We start from the raw sequence: 16,735 nt of genomic DNA, 5'->3' as shown, positions 1-16,735 counted from the left end.
AATCTTTGACTATTCAAAAGCAAATTTAGAAGGTGGGTATCAGGAATTTGCATTACTGTACTAATTGGATTTACTTCTAAAACTGAGTACTGAACACCATTCATACTCTAAAGATTTATAAAGTAAAATATGATAGGAAGAATTTTTCTTATATGAACAGGTGTGTCCAGGTTAAATAATAATAGTAAATATGTAAAAAACCCAAATAGTTTAATATCCTTAAAATGCATTTATATAGATCACAAAACCAATCTTCCTCTCTATTAACACATTATTTGGAGTTTTATAATTGTTAAGTGCTATTTATAATTAGATTAATTACTGTGTTAAGACAAATAATTTCTGATCAAAATGTTTTAAATATCTGGAGGTTGTCAAACTTCTTTGTTTTTCTAATTATGTATGATAAAGGCAAAGATTATATCCAAGGTGCCCTCTTGTGGCTCAAATCAGGGAAACTCAACTGAGCTTATGTCATATAATATATAATAATGTATTGTTATGAGACTTCTGCAGTAACAAAACAATGTCAATCATTTCATGGACTAACACACTTTCTTCTTTGTCAGGCTCCTAATTTTACTTTAAAATCATATTTCTGTGTCCATTTTTTAAAGTGTGAGTAACAAATAAGATAATATGGCAACTGTTAATATATCTGAAAGTGTCTAGTGGCGCTGTCACTTTAACTGTACTGGGCCTTTTAGGATAAATACAAGCGGCATGGATTTTTTATCATTCTTTTGTAAGATCCCTTGAACAGCTCACATGGCTGCAGACCTTATGCTTGCGATGACATTAAATCTTCCAAGATTAAACATAAACCTGAATTTGGATAGCTAGCTAAGGATGAAAAAGCAAATACCTATTCAGCTATTTTGCTTTAAAACACAATTACTTATCATTTGTATATCTATGTATACTCTAATCAAGAGCAAAATAGACTGTATAGAGCAGGGGTAGGCAACCTTTCAGAAGTGCTGTGCCGAGTCTTCATTTATTCACTTTAATTTAAGGTTTCGCGTGCCGGTCATACATTGTAACGTTTTTTAGAAGGTCTGTCTCTATAAGTCTATATATTATATAACTAAACTACTGTTATGTGTAAAATAAACAAGGTTTTCAAAATGTTTAAGAAGCTTCATTTAAAATTAAATTAAAATGCTGATCTCATGTCACCAGCCTGTTCAGCCCACTGCCGGCCTGGGGTTCCGTTCACCTAGGCCGGCAGCGGGCTGAGCGGGGCCTGCAGCCGGGACCCAGGCTGGCAAGGGGCCAGCAGCCAGAACCCCAGACCGGCAGCGGGCTGAGCGGGGCCGGCACCCCAGACCAGCAGCAGGCTGAGTGGCTCAGCCTGCTGCCAGTCTGGGGTTCCGTCCGCTGGCTCCTACCAGCCAGGGTCTCGGCTGCCGGCCCCGCTCAGCCTGCTGCCAGTCTGGGGTCCCGGCCCTGCCCACGTAGAGTGGGTACCTACCTGCTCCCTGGTTCTGGCCCATTCTCTTCCTCTCTCTCTGCATTGAGCTGAGGGTGGGGGTTCACTGAGCACAGGGCTAGGGGTGAAGGAGCAGGCTGGGGGTTGGAGTGTAGGGTCTGGCCAGGAGCTAGAATGAGGGAGGGGGCTCAGGGTTGGGGCAGGAGGTTTGGGTGTGGAGCGCTTACTTGGGCAGCTTCCATATGGTGCAAGGGATGCAGGTGGGAATGTGTGTGTGGGGGGGGTGCAGGAGCTCCCATTTGGTGCTCAGGGTGGAGGGTGGGGATGTGGAGGGGGGGTGGGGATGTTTGGGGAGTGCAGGAGTCAGGGCAGGGTGTGTGTGAGGAGGGTGCAGGAGTCAGGGCAGAGGGCTGGGGGCATGTGAGGGGGTGCAGGAGTCAGGGCATTGGGTGTGGGGGGATGGGTATGTGTGGAGGGTGCAGGAATCAGGGCAGAGGGCTGAGGGTATGTGAGGGGGTGCTGGAGTCAGGGCATGGGGTGTGGGGGGGCTGGGTATGTGTGGGGGGTTCCAGAGTCAGGGCTGGAGTCGTGGGGTGGTGCAGGGGGCTGGGGTGTGAGGGGGGCACAGGGGTCAGGGCAGATGCCTGGGGGCATGGGAGGGGGTTCAGGAATCAGGGCATGGGGTGTGGGGGGGCTGGGTATGTGTGGGGGGTGCCAGAGTCAGGGCTGGGTCATGGGGGGGTGCAGGGGGTGCTGGGTCAGGGTAGAGGGCTGGGGGGTGGGATGGGATGGGGTGTGCTCCCAGCCCCCTGCCCTGAGCGGCTCACAGCAGGGGGCTGGAGGAATACGCGCTGATTCCACCCCCCTTCCCCAAGGCCCCGGTCCTGCCTCTTCTCCAGCTCCTTCCCAGTCTGAGCAGCGAGGGCACTGGGGCTCCTTTTCTCCCCTCCCTAGCAAGGGTCATCGGCGGCAGGGAGGGAGAGGAGGTGGGGCACGATGCAGCACAATGGGGGAAGGGGCGGGGGAGGGAGAAGCTTGGCTGCTAGCGGAACCTGCCCTACAGCAGCAGCCAGCAGAACAAAGCTTGCTTCTGCGCCCTTCCCCCGCCAGAGAGAGCGGTAGGCGGGGGGCGGAGAAGAGCGAGCTGTGCCAGGCAGGATTTTTAATGGCACGCTGCTGCCTGCCAGGGTCCTGGCCGTCGGCCCCACTCAGCCCGCTGCCGGGGTTTGGCAACGGGCTGAGCGGGGCAAGCGGCTGCCGCAGCATGCCATTAAAAATCGGCTCCCGTGCCGTCTTTGGCACGCATGCCATAGGTTGCCAACCCCTGGTATAGGGCCTGGCTTCTAATATGAGAGTTAAACCTACACCCTTATGGCCCAGAATCAAGAAGGCTTGACTCTACACACACTGTTTGCTAATTGTGGCCCATAGACCACTGGTTGTCTGCAGAGATGCTGCTGGTTGTCCATAGGGAAATAGCAGATCCCTTATTGCTGGCTCCTACTTGCAGAGAAAAGGCTGGGCAACCAAAGTAACCAAAAATGAGGCAGCGCCATCCTAGGTGCCCTCACTAATGGCTACTGCTATATAACAGTAGGAAAGGAAACAGGAACTCAGGGACTGCAGCAATCAGTAGGATTGGAGCTGCCAGCCAACAGCAAGAACTACTATCAGGAGAGGAGCCAAAGTAACTAGTAGAAGAGGAATGTTCAGGGGACCAGGCAAGAAGTGTGTGGAGGATAATGGGTGCGGCCAGCCCTAGGCATTTTGCCTGCCAGGCTGGAAAATGTTTTTGGTATGTTGATGCAAAACAAAAACAAAACAAACCCCCCCCCCCCAGAATAAAGAAACAGCCAACCCTCACAGGCAGCCAATCAGTGGAGAGGGAAAAAACCCAAACAAAAAATGGCCAAGCCCCACAGTGTTACCGCTTCCTTGCTTGCCCCTAAAACTGGTCCTGATAATGCAACCAAAATGGCAGAGGAGCATGCACATGAGACCAAGCAAAGAGAAAAGAATGGAAGAGGGGGATGAAACAAAGAACAAATGAAGTAGTGTTATTAACTTTTTTCAAAGAGAACATCAAGCCCTGCATAGCAAATAAATAGAGGAAATGATTTAAAATATTTTGCTTTAAATTGTAAATATATTTGAAGTGTACACCTACACATACACAATGCTCAAGGCCATTCATTTTCAGTTTTTATTTTGTTTAAAATTTCCTGGGAACATGTCAGTGTTTGTAATAAAAATTTTAAAAAAGGTGAAAAATCAGTGAAAAAATTAACTTTATAGTTTTCTGGGTAAATATTGGGGTTAATATTGGGATATGGAAGGACAGAAAAAAGCAACAAATAGAGAAAAGTAAAAGTATTAAAAATAAAAGCAATTTAATGCTGTGGTTTATTTAATGAACTGTACATTAACAGTATGTACACATATACACACACAGGAGAGAGAGAGTGTATGTATGTATATCTTCCACTACATTGCCTTATTTTAATAGGCAGCCTCACATTTACACTTAGACTAAATTATGATTAACATCTAATTAATATCTAATGTAACGTGTTGGATTTTTTGTAACAATCAATATTTCTATGTATCTAGGTGGTCGAAAATTTGCGTGTAAATCACTAAGAACCAAATAATAGCATTTCTAAAACCTGGGAATTTTTCAGTAAAAACAAAAAGGGTCTTAATATTACTGTTAGTATGGACTCTTAAACATTTCTGTGATGTGAAGAATGCTCATTCTTTTATGCCTCACATTTTCACCAAAGTTACATCTTCTTTCAATACTTTGTTTTTGAACTTTTATTTTAAATATGCACAAAGATGTTAGGACGAAGAAATGCAAGTGGTCCTTTATAAAAACAGCAATGTGTAGATGGTGCACAGTGGTTTGACAATTCACTTATAAACAAAACAGAAAATCCATCTATTATACACTAACATAATAACAATTCTTGTTTTCATTTATTCACGTTTTGTTGGCAGTTTCTATCAAACAGAATGTAAATCACTGTTTTTTTAAAACATAGAAACATGAACACACTCAATAAAGAGAATGTAATTATGAAAAAAAGGTATACCTTTTTGGCCTTTGTTTTCTTTTCATAAGACTCTGATAAGCGTTTTCTTTTTTCCTGAACTGCATCTTTGGAAAATAAATATTCAAATTCACTAGTATCAACTATGTCAGGTTCTTCTAATGAATCCCATAAAGTTGGTATAGATGTTTTGCTAAAAACAAATAAATAAAATTAAAATTTCACAACAAATATTTACAAAAATATATTTTCCTCATTAGATTTTAAAACCAGAACAGCAACTGAGTACAGCCAGCAGACAAATAACTTTTCCTCTTTTGTTTACTAGACTGGGTAGTGTCAAAAGAAACTGCAGAAGGCAGCACTAAAAAGTACTACAACACTTAAGTACTTATCTAAATTATTCAAGCCTACTGGTTATCAAAAATTACTATTTATTATTTGTACTGCACTAGAATGTTGGGTCACCAATCAAAGATCAGAATAATACCTTGTGAAAACAGGCTTTCAAGAGAATTCTCATTTCAGTTAGAGTATGTCAACACTGCATCTGGGAGGGTGTTTGACAGCCTGGGTAGACAGATGTGTGCTAACTCTATTTAAGCTTCCATGGTAAAAATAAAAGTGTAGCTGGGGTAGCATAGGCAGTAGCTCAGGCTAGACACCTGAGTACAAACCTTCCTGGTCCCCCTGGCTATGTACTTGGGCAGTTAGCCCAAGTCACTGCCTATGATACCCCCAGCTACACTGCTATTTTTAGCACATCAGGTCAAGCAAAGCTAGCATGTGTCTGCCTACCTGTGCTGTTCCCAGACGCTGTGTAGACATACCTTATATGGATGGAAATATTGCAACAGCAGCCTTGTGTTATTCTGGCTCATCTGCTTAGAACAAAGGAATGCACTATGCAAATGAAAAGTAATAAAAATAGTTGGCCAAACTTTTCTGAACCTCAAGGAAAAAGTTTCGTCTTATTTATCTTATCAGTGAGATTCAGTTCACTTCAGATGAAATGAAAATGGCTATGTGCTTTCTATTCACGATTACTACGAGTCTGAGGAACTGGAATGGGGGTCTACTAGCATTCTGAATCCCTTAATACACAGTAAGTTTTAAAGAGGGAAGGTAGTTTTGCTTTCACGCATCCTCCAAGAATGACTTGGTGCATGCAGAACTCACCCTCATTAGTGTTTAAAAATAGAGATGTGTGAGTACAACTCTCCTGGCTTTATCCAAAGTTTGGGAAATCAAATACATAGCGCAACAAATTGAGCACTTCAGTACTGAATTGCTTTAGTTCTGAAACTGCAATACTTAAGGAAGGAAGGAAGGAAAGAAGGAAGGAAGTGGGATAAAATTATCCTCAGACTATTCTTAACTTCTATTGATAAGCTTGAAATTCTGAGTCTATTTCTTCCAGCAGGTGTCACTAACAGGCAATGGTATTATTAACAGTCATGAAATGAGGTGGAATTGCAGAGGGGGGAAAAAACTGCGTAAATATGCACATGGCTGCTGTCATCAAATGATTACTCTGATTAGGTGCAATATGTAACAGAATTTAATATATATCCAGAGAGGGGGGGAGGAGAGGAAGGAATAAGCTAAAAGAATGCAAATAATTATTTTCTATCCATTTGTGATTCATTTACCCTCTTTCCAGTGGGACTGCCAGTACTTTTGTAATTGGATATCAAGACTGGATATCTTTCTAAAAGATATAGTGTAGCTCAAACAGAAGTTATGGGCTTGATGCAGAAATCACTGGATGAGGTTCTATGGCTTGTGCATGAAGAAGGTCAGACTAAATTATCACAAAGGCACTAACATCTATTTCTCAGCACACACACTCTACACGATACCGAATACGTATGTTTAATTTTGGGAATGTAGTCCAAAAAACATGAAACTCCCCATTCCAAATATTTTGTTCCCTTTATGTTAGAAATCCTTTTCACTGTAAAGTGAACTGACTTTTTATTAAACACTTCATTTTTCTACCTGATATTTCACACTGATGATCCCAAATTATATTATTTGTGTTATACTGGAAATAAAATTGTAGAATTACTGATTCCCTCAGAGGCCTCACCAAAAAAATGAAATGACGCTTTCATCAGAATAAACTCAACAAGGTTGAAATAAATAAAATACTTTCAGATTTAAGCACATTTTAACAACCTAATCAGATGTTCATTTTACTGTAACAGATCATTCATCAGAAGAGTAGCCGTGCTAGTCTGTATCCACAAAAATGAGGAGTCTGGTGGCACCTTAAAGACTAAAGATCATTTATATGATTTTAAAATTAATAAAACCAAAATATTTTTTTAAAAGTAAATATATTTTTGTCTAAAATGTACTTCAGAAATAAACCTTTTATTTTAATGTATAAACCAAAGATTAGAGAGTATCCTGTCTGTGCTACTGCACTGATATGCCTACACGCCTGTTCCAAAATCATAGATGCATAGATTTTTAAGGCCAGAAGGAACCACAGGGATCATCTAATTTCACCTACTGCATGACACAGCCATATAATTTCACCTTAATTCCTGCAACTTCTGGTTGAGCTAGAAATACTTTGCTCCGAATCAGAAGGGAATCCTCCTTTTAGCTAAGTCACTTTGAGTTCTTTCCTACTGTAATTAACCACAAGAAATGTCAGAGAACATAGCAGAACTTGAAAGAAATCTTCAGAAAATGAACTCTGAAAAGCAGAAGTGTCTATGTCTCTCTGTCTTTTCACTGAGTGGTGCTGTAAGCAGAGCTGGTGAGGAAAATGCCAATTCATCAAACCTAACATTTTTCATGGAAACATGTCAGGTTTGATGAACTTTTGACAACCACCTGGCAGGCTATTAGGAACCCAGGGCTTCCAGAGTCTGTGAGGCCAGTCTCACCAGGCAGATTGCCTTGGAATTGCAGCCTTATGTGGACTGCCCCAGGGCTTCCAGACTCCCAGGCCAGTTGGCAGCCCAGAGATCCTTCAAACATTTATGCATATACTTAACCGTACTCCCTTGGACTCCCACAGAACTATTCACAGAAGTTAAACATAGATAACTAGTTGCAGGATTGGGACCAAAGAGGACAACACACTCCCTGCCCTAAAGATCCTGCAATCTAAAATGACAAGACAGGTAAGCAATAATAGACAAACTCTCTGAAGCGATATTGGATACACATCCTCTGCTTTTTATTTTACTCTGTGCCTATTTGCTATATTTGTCAATCTTGCCTATGACCTACTACTTTTAAACTTTTACAAGTTTTAGTTATAGTTTTCCATTTTAAAAGCCATTGCTTATTATCTATTGTTGTGCTTTTTAAAGCTTGGCCTATCTTCTGTTTTTTTTTAAAAACTTTTTTTCCTTTCATATTCCTGTTTTCGGGTGGGGGGGCAGATTCTATCTTTAACTCTTCTTTGTTGTCTTTAAAAACAACAACAACAACAACAACGCTGTACATGCTCATCCTCACGATACATAAATTATATCTATAAATCCAAATAAAATAACTTTTTACCTGCTGTCTTTGATTTGTATCCTAGTCCAGTACAAAGGCTTCATGGGACAGCTAGGTTCAATGGCAGGCTTTCGAGGACCTTGGTTTGAAGACAGAGTGCTATTGAAAAAGAACCCAGGAGGTGGCGGTGGAGGAGGAGGCCCATTTCCCGGTAGAGGTGGCCCAGAGCCAGGCAGGGGAGGTGGACCAGGAGGCCCAAAACCTGGGAGTGGTGGTGGTGGTGGCGGCGGCAGTGGCGGCGGTGGAAGATTCCCACAACCTGAAGGAAGTGGCAGTGGCCCAGATCCAAACTGGGATGTCAATGGAGTGGATGCCAAATCTGGTAACAAGGGAGGTGGTGGAGGAACTAAAGCTGGTAGTGAAAGTTCAGGAAGAGGAGGTGGTGGGGGTGGTGGTAGAGATACTACCATTGGTTTCTGTTCACAAGATGCGAGACTTTCTGAAATCTGTGTACAGTGACATGGTTCCTTATTGTCATTTGGGACAGAAATACTATGATTTAAAGAAGAAATATTAAGCTTTTTAGGTACCATTTGGTTATTCTTCACTGGTATATTTTCCTCTTTACTAGGCTTTATGAAGGTTTCTCTGTCAGTTTGTATATATACATTTCTGTATGTCTTTGGTGGGTTATCATCTTCAGTGGATACACAGACGTCCTTTGCTTCCTCATTTCTTCTATTTAAGTTGTTTTCCAGTTCATTCTTGAGATTTGCAATGGTTTCCTCAAGCTTTGTGTTCGATACAGCATGCTCTCCACGAATATGAAAGATCTGGAGTTCAAACTGAGACTGTGGAAAAACAACAAAAAACACCATGTAAAAACTGTGTATAATTAGGTATTAGATAAGGATGTGACACACTTTAGGCAGATATACTGCATACTAAACGAGAGGAGAATTTTACAGGTCTCTGAGTTCCAAAATTCTTTCGTTCATCTATGAAAATTCCTAGACTTAATTAAATTTAGGAAATGTAAAGGATTTTACTTCTGTGTAAAGCACATGAATAATTACTCAGAATACATCAAAAATGCAGTTTGCTAACTAAGGTCTAGATTGTAACTTGCCTTAATGCAAACATGTAAGACCCCCCCTCTCAGCCTTAAGCAGCATCAGTGCTTTCAGACTCTTGTATCCGGAACCAGGTTTGGGGGGAGCACAGCATCTGAACACCAGGTGCTCCTTCCAGGGAACAAATGGGTGGGGAAAGGAAAGCACCAATGCTCCGCCTTCCCTGTGTGCTCTCTTGCAGAGCTGGCAGGGTGCATAGAGGGAAGAAACCTGCAACCTTTTAAGGACTGAAGTAAATTACCTCCTTTCACCTTCCCTCCACCAGAACACGGGAGGATATGTGGATCCAAGTAATTCAGTCTAACTGTAAATGAGTGTTACCTGGCTGCATTAAAAAAAAAAAAAATCCTTTGCCTATATACAAAACTTTTGATTCCTTTCTGCATTTCATTTTTTTAATTGGTGCTTTTGAATTGGCCTTTTTTAAATTTTTCACTTTCATCCATTTGTATTGACTATACATCGTCATTAACATCCATTTCAGCTGGTTTTCTTTTTATGTTCACTAATATTAATTTTTTGTTCATTGTTTGCTTGTTTATTGGCTTTATTCTTTGCTGGTTTTATCTTAAAATCAGTACTGTACTTTTGGACATTATTTAACCCTTTTTTAATATTAAAAAATTAAAATGATTCAATTAATACTATTTACAATGTTTAATTAGAAATATCTGGTTTAAATGGTTTCAGATTTCATGTCACATGCATTGTATTCAGTGCTAGCTCTCACAGATACACAGTATATGCTTAACATACTGAGAAATTAGAGAACAATTTGAACACTATACAACCTTTCCAAAAACTCCCCTTTTCTAAACTCTTTACAGGAGTTTTTAAAATTCCTTCTTTCTTAAAAACAATACTAGAGTATTAAAAGTACTCCCCACCAACAATTGCTCTCTTTACAAACATAAACCCCCCACCTTCATGTGTACAATTTTTATTTAAGAATTTAAAATGCCATATTTTTTCAAAAGGCAATTTAACCTACAGCTAGTAAAATCAACCTTTGGACCCAAAGGGGTATTAAAGAGATTTTGTTGTGAAAAGTACAAATGACTGGCATTTAAAAAAAATCTAAACAATGAAGAAAAACTAAACTTTCATATCACAAAACTTTGGTTTTTATGCTATGAAATTAAATGGATGTAGAGTGTTACAAATAGTCTATGGCAGTCACCTGTATTATAGTAATGAATGTGATAAAAAAATACAAAATGTGTGATCATTCAAACATCTCTGCAAAGTAATCAGATAGTGATGAGCTTAACAAAAAACAACTACAACATCAAAAACACTTCCCCTCCCAGTCACTAGTGAAAAGCTCACACAAATAAAAAAGGAACATTATTGATTGACAGGGGAGACTCTTAAATTGACTATATATCAAGTACTGTCAAAAGTGAACGAAAGGACAGATTGAGTAAATGCTCCTTTTCTCTATAAAAATGTATAAAGCCAGAGAAAGTGAACTAAGAACTTAACACTGCAAACACTAGCAGACTTTGCTTTTTACTGTAAGTAATCCCATTTTGTCAGTTTTTAGAACTACACTAAGTAGTATAAATATTTGCAAGATCAGGCCCTTGGATACAAATGTCTCTAAAGTTTCACATCCTATGATACTGTAAACTTTTTGGTCCTCTCAAATATAGTCGTCAGCACACCGAAAGGCATTTAAAAACAACAGACCACTTCAAGCTCTGTTTCCCCCCATTGTACTGCTTCTCTACCAAAGTTTATTGTGATTTATTTTAGTTACTAGTTCAAACACTCCCCCCCACCCCACCCCAACTCAAGGATCTGATCTGTATATGAGGTAATGTCTTTGAAAATGTTTTATCATAGTATTTTTCCTTACAGTTTTAACATAAAAAAATTTCCAACAGAACAAAATGGGCGAATAAAACTATTTGCTTTTCAAAGTGAAAGCTTTTCCTACTGTAAAACCAGAGCAGTGTCCTTTTAAAAAAAAATCTCTAAGACAAGCAAAGTAAATTGTCTAAACTACTTGATGGATTTAATTAGGTACCAAAGCAATTGTGATGGGTGTGTGTGTGTGTGTGTGTGTGTTTTAATATACAGTGTGGTTTAAAACTATTGCTTTGACTCAAAGAAAACTGTCTCTTAGGTGATAATTTTATGCTTTGTCTTTTGCTTTTTTATTAGTTTATATGTTTTTTTTTTTAAATAACTGTCCACTGTAAGAAACAACAGAATTATTTTTTTCAGCCAAGTATGATTTGTCATATTTTTCTCTGGATTTTTAAGGTCAAACTGTAAGGAACAGAATCCCCAAAACTTTGTTTTTTTCCCTAAATATTTTACTATAGAGGTATCTTACACTGAGATTTAACATTTATCATCAGGCAAAAATCACACAGGCGAAAAGAAAAGTAGCTCCAACAATATTATATATTGGAAATCTGACCTGCAGAGGATCTAGTCAACAGGGAACTAAGAAAAAGAGTGTCCTTTTATAATGATGAACTGCATTTCAAGAGAGTAATAAATTACAGTCTCCAAAAGAGAAGTTTGCCTTGGTATTTACCTATGTTCATACTACCAACATCCCAGAAAAATATTGTTAACTATTAACTGAAAAACTGTTCAAAAACATCATTACAGACAATTTTATTTTAGATAACTTCATATACAATACTATGTAACCATTTTCAGCAAAGCAAATTTAAAAAGTGGTTTTCAAATCCATTTGCCAGAAGCAGCATATGACTGTCTAGGTGATTTCTACCCCTGCTTCAGATGCCAGCTAAACATGAAATAAAAGATGAAAATCCTAATTTGAAATATTCTCCAAACCAAATCAGCGTGAAAATTTAGTGGCATCAAATATGGGATAACAACATTAATTAATTAATTAACATTACATTTACAGTCAACTTTTAATGTGAAGAAAATACTATTCTTTCTTTTACCTATAACAAGTGATAAAATATTATACTTTGACACATTCCTAATTCTATAGCTTTATAAACAAAATACAAAATGAAATAATGAAAGTGATTTTCAAATTGCTATCATTTATTAGGGGCTGCTTACAAGGATTTACCTAGCCAGATATCTGTACAACATATAGAGTATTCACCAACAAGCGTCCACACATTTGACCTAACATGGTTGGATTTAGTTCATATAAAGTTAACAGTGAAAAGCCTAAACTTGACACTTAAAGTGGTATTTAAGGCAACAACACAGGAAAAGCATTTGTAACTGAAGAAGCCAAGAACAGTACGATCTCATGACAAAGAAGTAAAAAAATCTCTAGAACTATCTTCTCATTTTGATGTCTCTGGTACCTCCAATGATGGCCTGAAAAGAGTGGGCTGTTGGAATCACTGCCCATTATGTATAAAAGAAGAACAGGAGTACTTGTGGCACCTTAGAGACTAACAAATTTATTAGAGCATAAGCTTTCGTGGACTACAGCCCACTTCTTCGGATGCATATAGAATGGAACATATAATGAGGAGATATATATACACACATACAGAGAGCATAAACAGGTGGGAGTTGTCTTACCAACTCTGGGAGGCCAATTAATTAAGAGAAAAAAAACTTTTGAAGTGATAATCAAGCTAGCCAGTACAGACAGTGTGATAAGAAGTGTGAGAGTATTTACAAGGGGAGATAGAGTCAACGTTTGTAATGGCTCAACCATTCCCAGTCCTTATTCAAACCGGAGTTGATTGTGTCTAGTTTGCATATCAATTCTAGCTCTGCAGTCTCTCTTTGGAGTCTGTTTTTGAAGTTTTTCTGTTGTAATATAGCCACCCGCAGGTCTGTCACTGAATGACCAGACAGGTTAAAGTGTTCTCCCACTGGTTTTTGAGTATTTTGATTCCTGATGTCAGATTTGTGTCCATTAATTCTTTTGCGTAGAGACTGTCCGGTTTGGCCAATGTACATGGCAGAGGGGCATTGCTGGCACATGATGGCATATATCACATTGGTAGATGTGCAGGTGAACGAGCCCCTGATGGTATGGCTGATGTGATTAGGTCCTATGATGATGTCACTTGAATAGATATGTGGACAGAGTTGGCATCGGGGTTTGTTACAAGGATAGGTTCCTGGGTTAGTGGTTTTGTTCAGTGATGTGTGGTTGCTGGTGAGTATTTGCTTTAGGTTGGGGGGTTGTCTGTAAGCGAGGACAGGTCTGTCTCCCAAGATCTGTGAGAGTAAAGGATCATCTTTCAGGATAGGTTGTAGATCTCTGATGATGCGCTGGAGAGGTTTTAGTTGGGGGCTGAAGGTGACAGCTAGTGGTGTTCTGTTATTTTCTTTGTTGGGCCTGTCTTGTAGGAGGTGACTTCTGGGTACTCGTCTGGCTCTGTCAATCTGTTTTTTCACTTCAGCAGGTGGGTATTGTAGTTTTAAGAATGCTTGATAGAGATCTTGTAGGTGCTTGTCTCTATCCGAGGGATTGGAGCAAATGCGGTTATATCCCCTTGTAAATACTCTCACACTTCTTATCACACTGTCTGTACTGGCTAGCTTGATTATCACTTCAAAAGTTTTTTTTTTCTCTTAATTAATTGGCCTCTCAGAGTTGGTAAGACAACTCCCACCTGTTTATGCTCTCTGTATGTGTGTATATATATCTCCTCATTATATGTTCCATTCTATATGCATCCGAAGAAGTGGGCTGTAGTCCACGAAAGCTTATGCTCTAATAAATTTGTTAGTCTCTAAGGTGCCACAAGTACTCCTGTTCTTCTTTTTGCAGATACAGACTAACACGGCTGTTACTCTGAAACTTGTCATTATGTATAAAAACTTTCTGACAAAATCGATATGACTGCCTGCAAAAGGGACTCTACACACTGGAACCAGAGCAGAGTGAAGTATTTTTTCTTGCTTTGTCCACAGTAAACATGTGTTTAAAAAAAAGTGGAAAAACTGATGTTGTTACAAACCTTGTTTGTGCCAAACACTGTGGAAAAACTGTTTATTAGTAATTCGGTTTTATGAAAATTCTCTTGCAGAGCCAAGGATAGTGAGATTATCTGGATTATCTGCCACAGAGTTTGGACCAGACTGGAGACTAATCAGATGTCTTTGGGAAGTTTTGTTTATATGCGCCTACCTGCAGCCAGGTCCACCCTCCCCCACCCAGCGCCTCCCGCCCACTGGCGGTCCTGCTGATCAACTTCTTCCCCTCCCTCCCAGTGCCTCCCACCCACCATGGATCAGCTGTTTTGGGGGAAAGGGTGGAGTGGAGATGGGGCCTGGGGCGGAGCAGGGGCAGGAAGAGGCAGGGCAGGGTGGAGGCTTGGGAGAAGGGGTGGACTGTGGGCGGGGCCTGGAGCAATGTGGGCATTGAACACAGTAGGAGCAAGGACGTTTTGTTTTGCACTATTGCGGCTGTAGGAGTTAAACATGGTTTCACAAACATGGAGCCGAACTATGCCTCCTTGATCTGTGTGTAGAGAATCTTTTCTGTGCAGATCTCTTCAGGTAGTTTATACCTGTAGCGCTTTGCTGTGAATTAGGGCATTGGTGTTTTATGGTGCTGTCAGCTTTCCTATATGACTACAGTACACCAGCATCCCAACATACAATGGATCCAATTTAGTGACTATGAATATATTTTTTTCTGTCCTAAATGCTGTAACTAGAAGTCATTTTTTTCAGGACTCTTAGATTTGAGAAGGTGAAATTGAGCAAATAGCCGTACATCACATTTTAAACAATTGATCAACTGATGGTTTTGTTTTGTCCTAAACTAAAAACAAAACTACCAACTGATACCATTATTAGGGTGTTAGGGTATTGTTAGGGTGAAGGTAACACCCTTACCATTTAAAAGCCTGGCATCAGGCAGAAACCTGGCTCTTTTTTGGACAGCTACAGTTCTCTTCTCTTGCTGAAAAATCTTTTCACAGATGACATTCAATGATATTTAGTGGAACTGAGCCCGAAGGGCAAGAGAAATTTTACAGAGCCAAGACTATAGTAGAAACATGTCCCTATAACTCACTTCAGAAGCATAGTTTATATAAACCAAGCAACATTTCTGCTTAAGAACGCTGATCTTGGAGTGTATGAACTACAGCTTTAGGAAAATGCTTCAAAAAGTTATAGTCCAATGCATTCCCCTATTTTAAAATTACATATTTTGTCTTGCTCACAGATGCAGAAATGGATTTCAAACAATTTATTGGGTGTTGCATTGAAAGGACTGGATAAATGCCACCAACACAGATGATAGCTTCACCAGATAAAAAAATATTCAGAATTCAAGATAGCACTCACTGTTAGTTCAGTTAGGGCCAATAAATCACAGAAGTAATTCAAATGCTAGATATAAGCCATTTCATTTTACTTCCAGATACATATATACATTTGAGGTGTAGTTTTTTTGGCCCAGGGAAGAAAAATGAAGACCTCTAACAACTGCTCCCATGTGTAAGTAAGGAAATATAAACATGCATTATATAGGCACTTTGAGCTAATCTATAATTTAAATTATATTGAGATTTACTCTTACTGCAGGACTTAAACCCCTCTTTCAAAAAAAATTAATGACTGAATTTCTTCACCAAATTTGACCCATTAATTCTGCAAAGGATCATTCATTTTTCTCTCTCTTTTTCCAAGAGATGACTTTTCAAAGATTTAAAGAATGATTTTTAAATGTTCTTTTAAAAATTTGGGTCTGGGAGTCCAGGGTTTTGGGATTTTTTAAATTGTACCTCAAAATATGACAAACTATAGTTTGCACTAACATCAAACTTCATATACAAATGTCCCTGACATCTCAAGCACAGACCAATTTAAAATTTCAAAATTAAATATTTATTCATCTTATTCATTGCTTATTCATCTCCATAAGAGAAGAAGACAAAAGTGTCAATTTCCATTGCCTCCTTCCATTTTTCCAATATTATCACTCTGCCTCCATGCATCTTAGCACAGAGAGCCTGAATATCAATATCCTTTAAAAAGAAACCTGTAGTGACATTGAGGTATATAAAGGATCGTATATAGAGATGTGCATGCTAGTTCAGATAAGGTAAGAACTTATCTGAACCTTCACCTAAAAGTCAGAATGGATCTTTGAGGTTAAAAAACTCTCCATATACTTGGCTTATATATATATATACTAGTTTGGCTCTACCATTCCTGGCTTCAACTAGATTGGAAATATTGAGTGAAAGGATATTATCACAATATTTCTGACTCTGCCAAAAACAAGATATACTGGATTTCTTACAAGAAAGTCTGTTCTCACAAGATTTCAAATTGAATTTGCTGACTAAAGGGGTGAGTTCTTCAGAAAAGTATGCATATGTAAATTCCGAAAGGCATCTGAAACAAACAAGGCCTCCTCAGTTTGGAAGTTTTCCTATCCTTAATGATTGCTAAGAGCCAGTAAAATGAATCCTCTCTGCAACTTCCAAATAATTTAAGAGCTAGATCGTTTTAAATCACTGGGGTTACTGCATGAGTAAGGATGTGGCCCCAAATGTTAATCACTAATCACACAATGAAAATTGCAAGGAAATAAAGGAACCATCAAGGTACCACAAATTTATCTAAATGCCAGTTTCACTTGACTGTTCTAGCCACACAATAAGCCAGCACTGACATAATAGTGGTGAATATATTTGTCTTTGTAGACATGA

At 39.3% G+C, this 16,735-nt stretch overlaps 1 protein-coding gene across 2 annotated transcripts in view; it reads right to left on the bottom strand.

Moving 5' to 3' along the window:
• The window catches only part of LOC128836781 (formin-like), a 248,220-nt gene that overhangs the window by 159,758 nt on the left and 71,727 nt on the right, over positions 1 to 16,735 (bottom strand). For both annotated transcript variants that reach the window (XM_054027364.1, XM_054027365.1), the window contains 2 exons: positions 8,014 to 8,804; positions 4,528 to 4,678 (listed from right to left, as the gene is read on the bottom strand). In XM_054027364.1, coding sequence (XP_053883339.1) covers positions 4,528 to 4,678; positions 8,014 to 8,804 — 942 coding nt within the window. The remainder of the gene's footprint in view (positions 1 to 4,527; positions 4,679 to 8,013; positions 8,805 to 16,735) is intronic.

The sequence above is a fragment of the Malaclemys terrapin genome, chromosome 4 (assembly GCF_027887155.1).
Source record: "Malaclemys terrapin pileata isolate rMalTer1 chromosome 4, rMalTer1.hap1, whole genome shotgun sequence".
Lineage (NCBI taxonomy): Eukaryota > Metazoa > Chordata > Testudines > Emydidae > Malaclemys > Malaclemys terrapin.
This window is presented reverse-complemented; position numbering and strand designations above follow the sequence as displayed.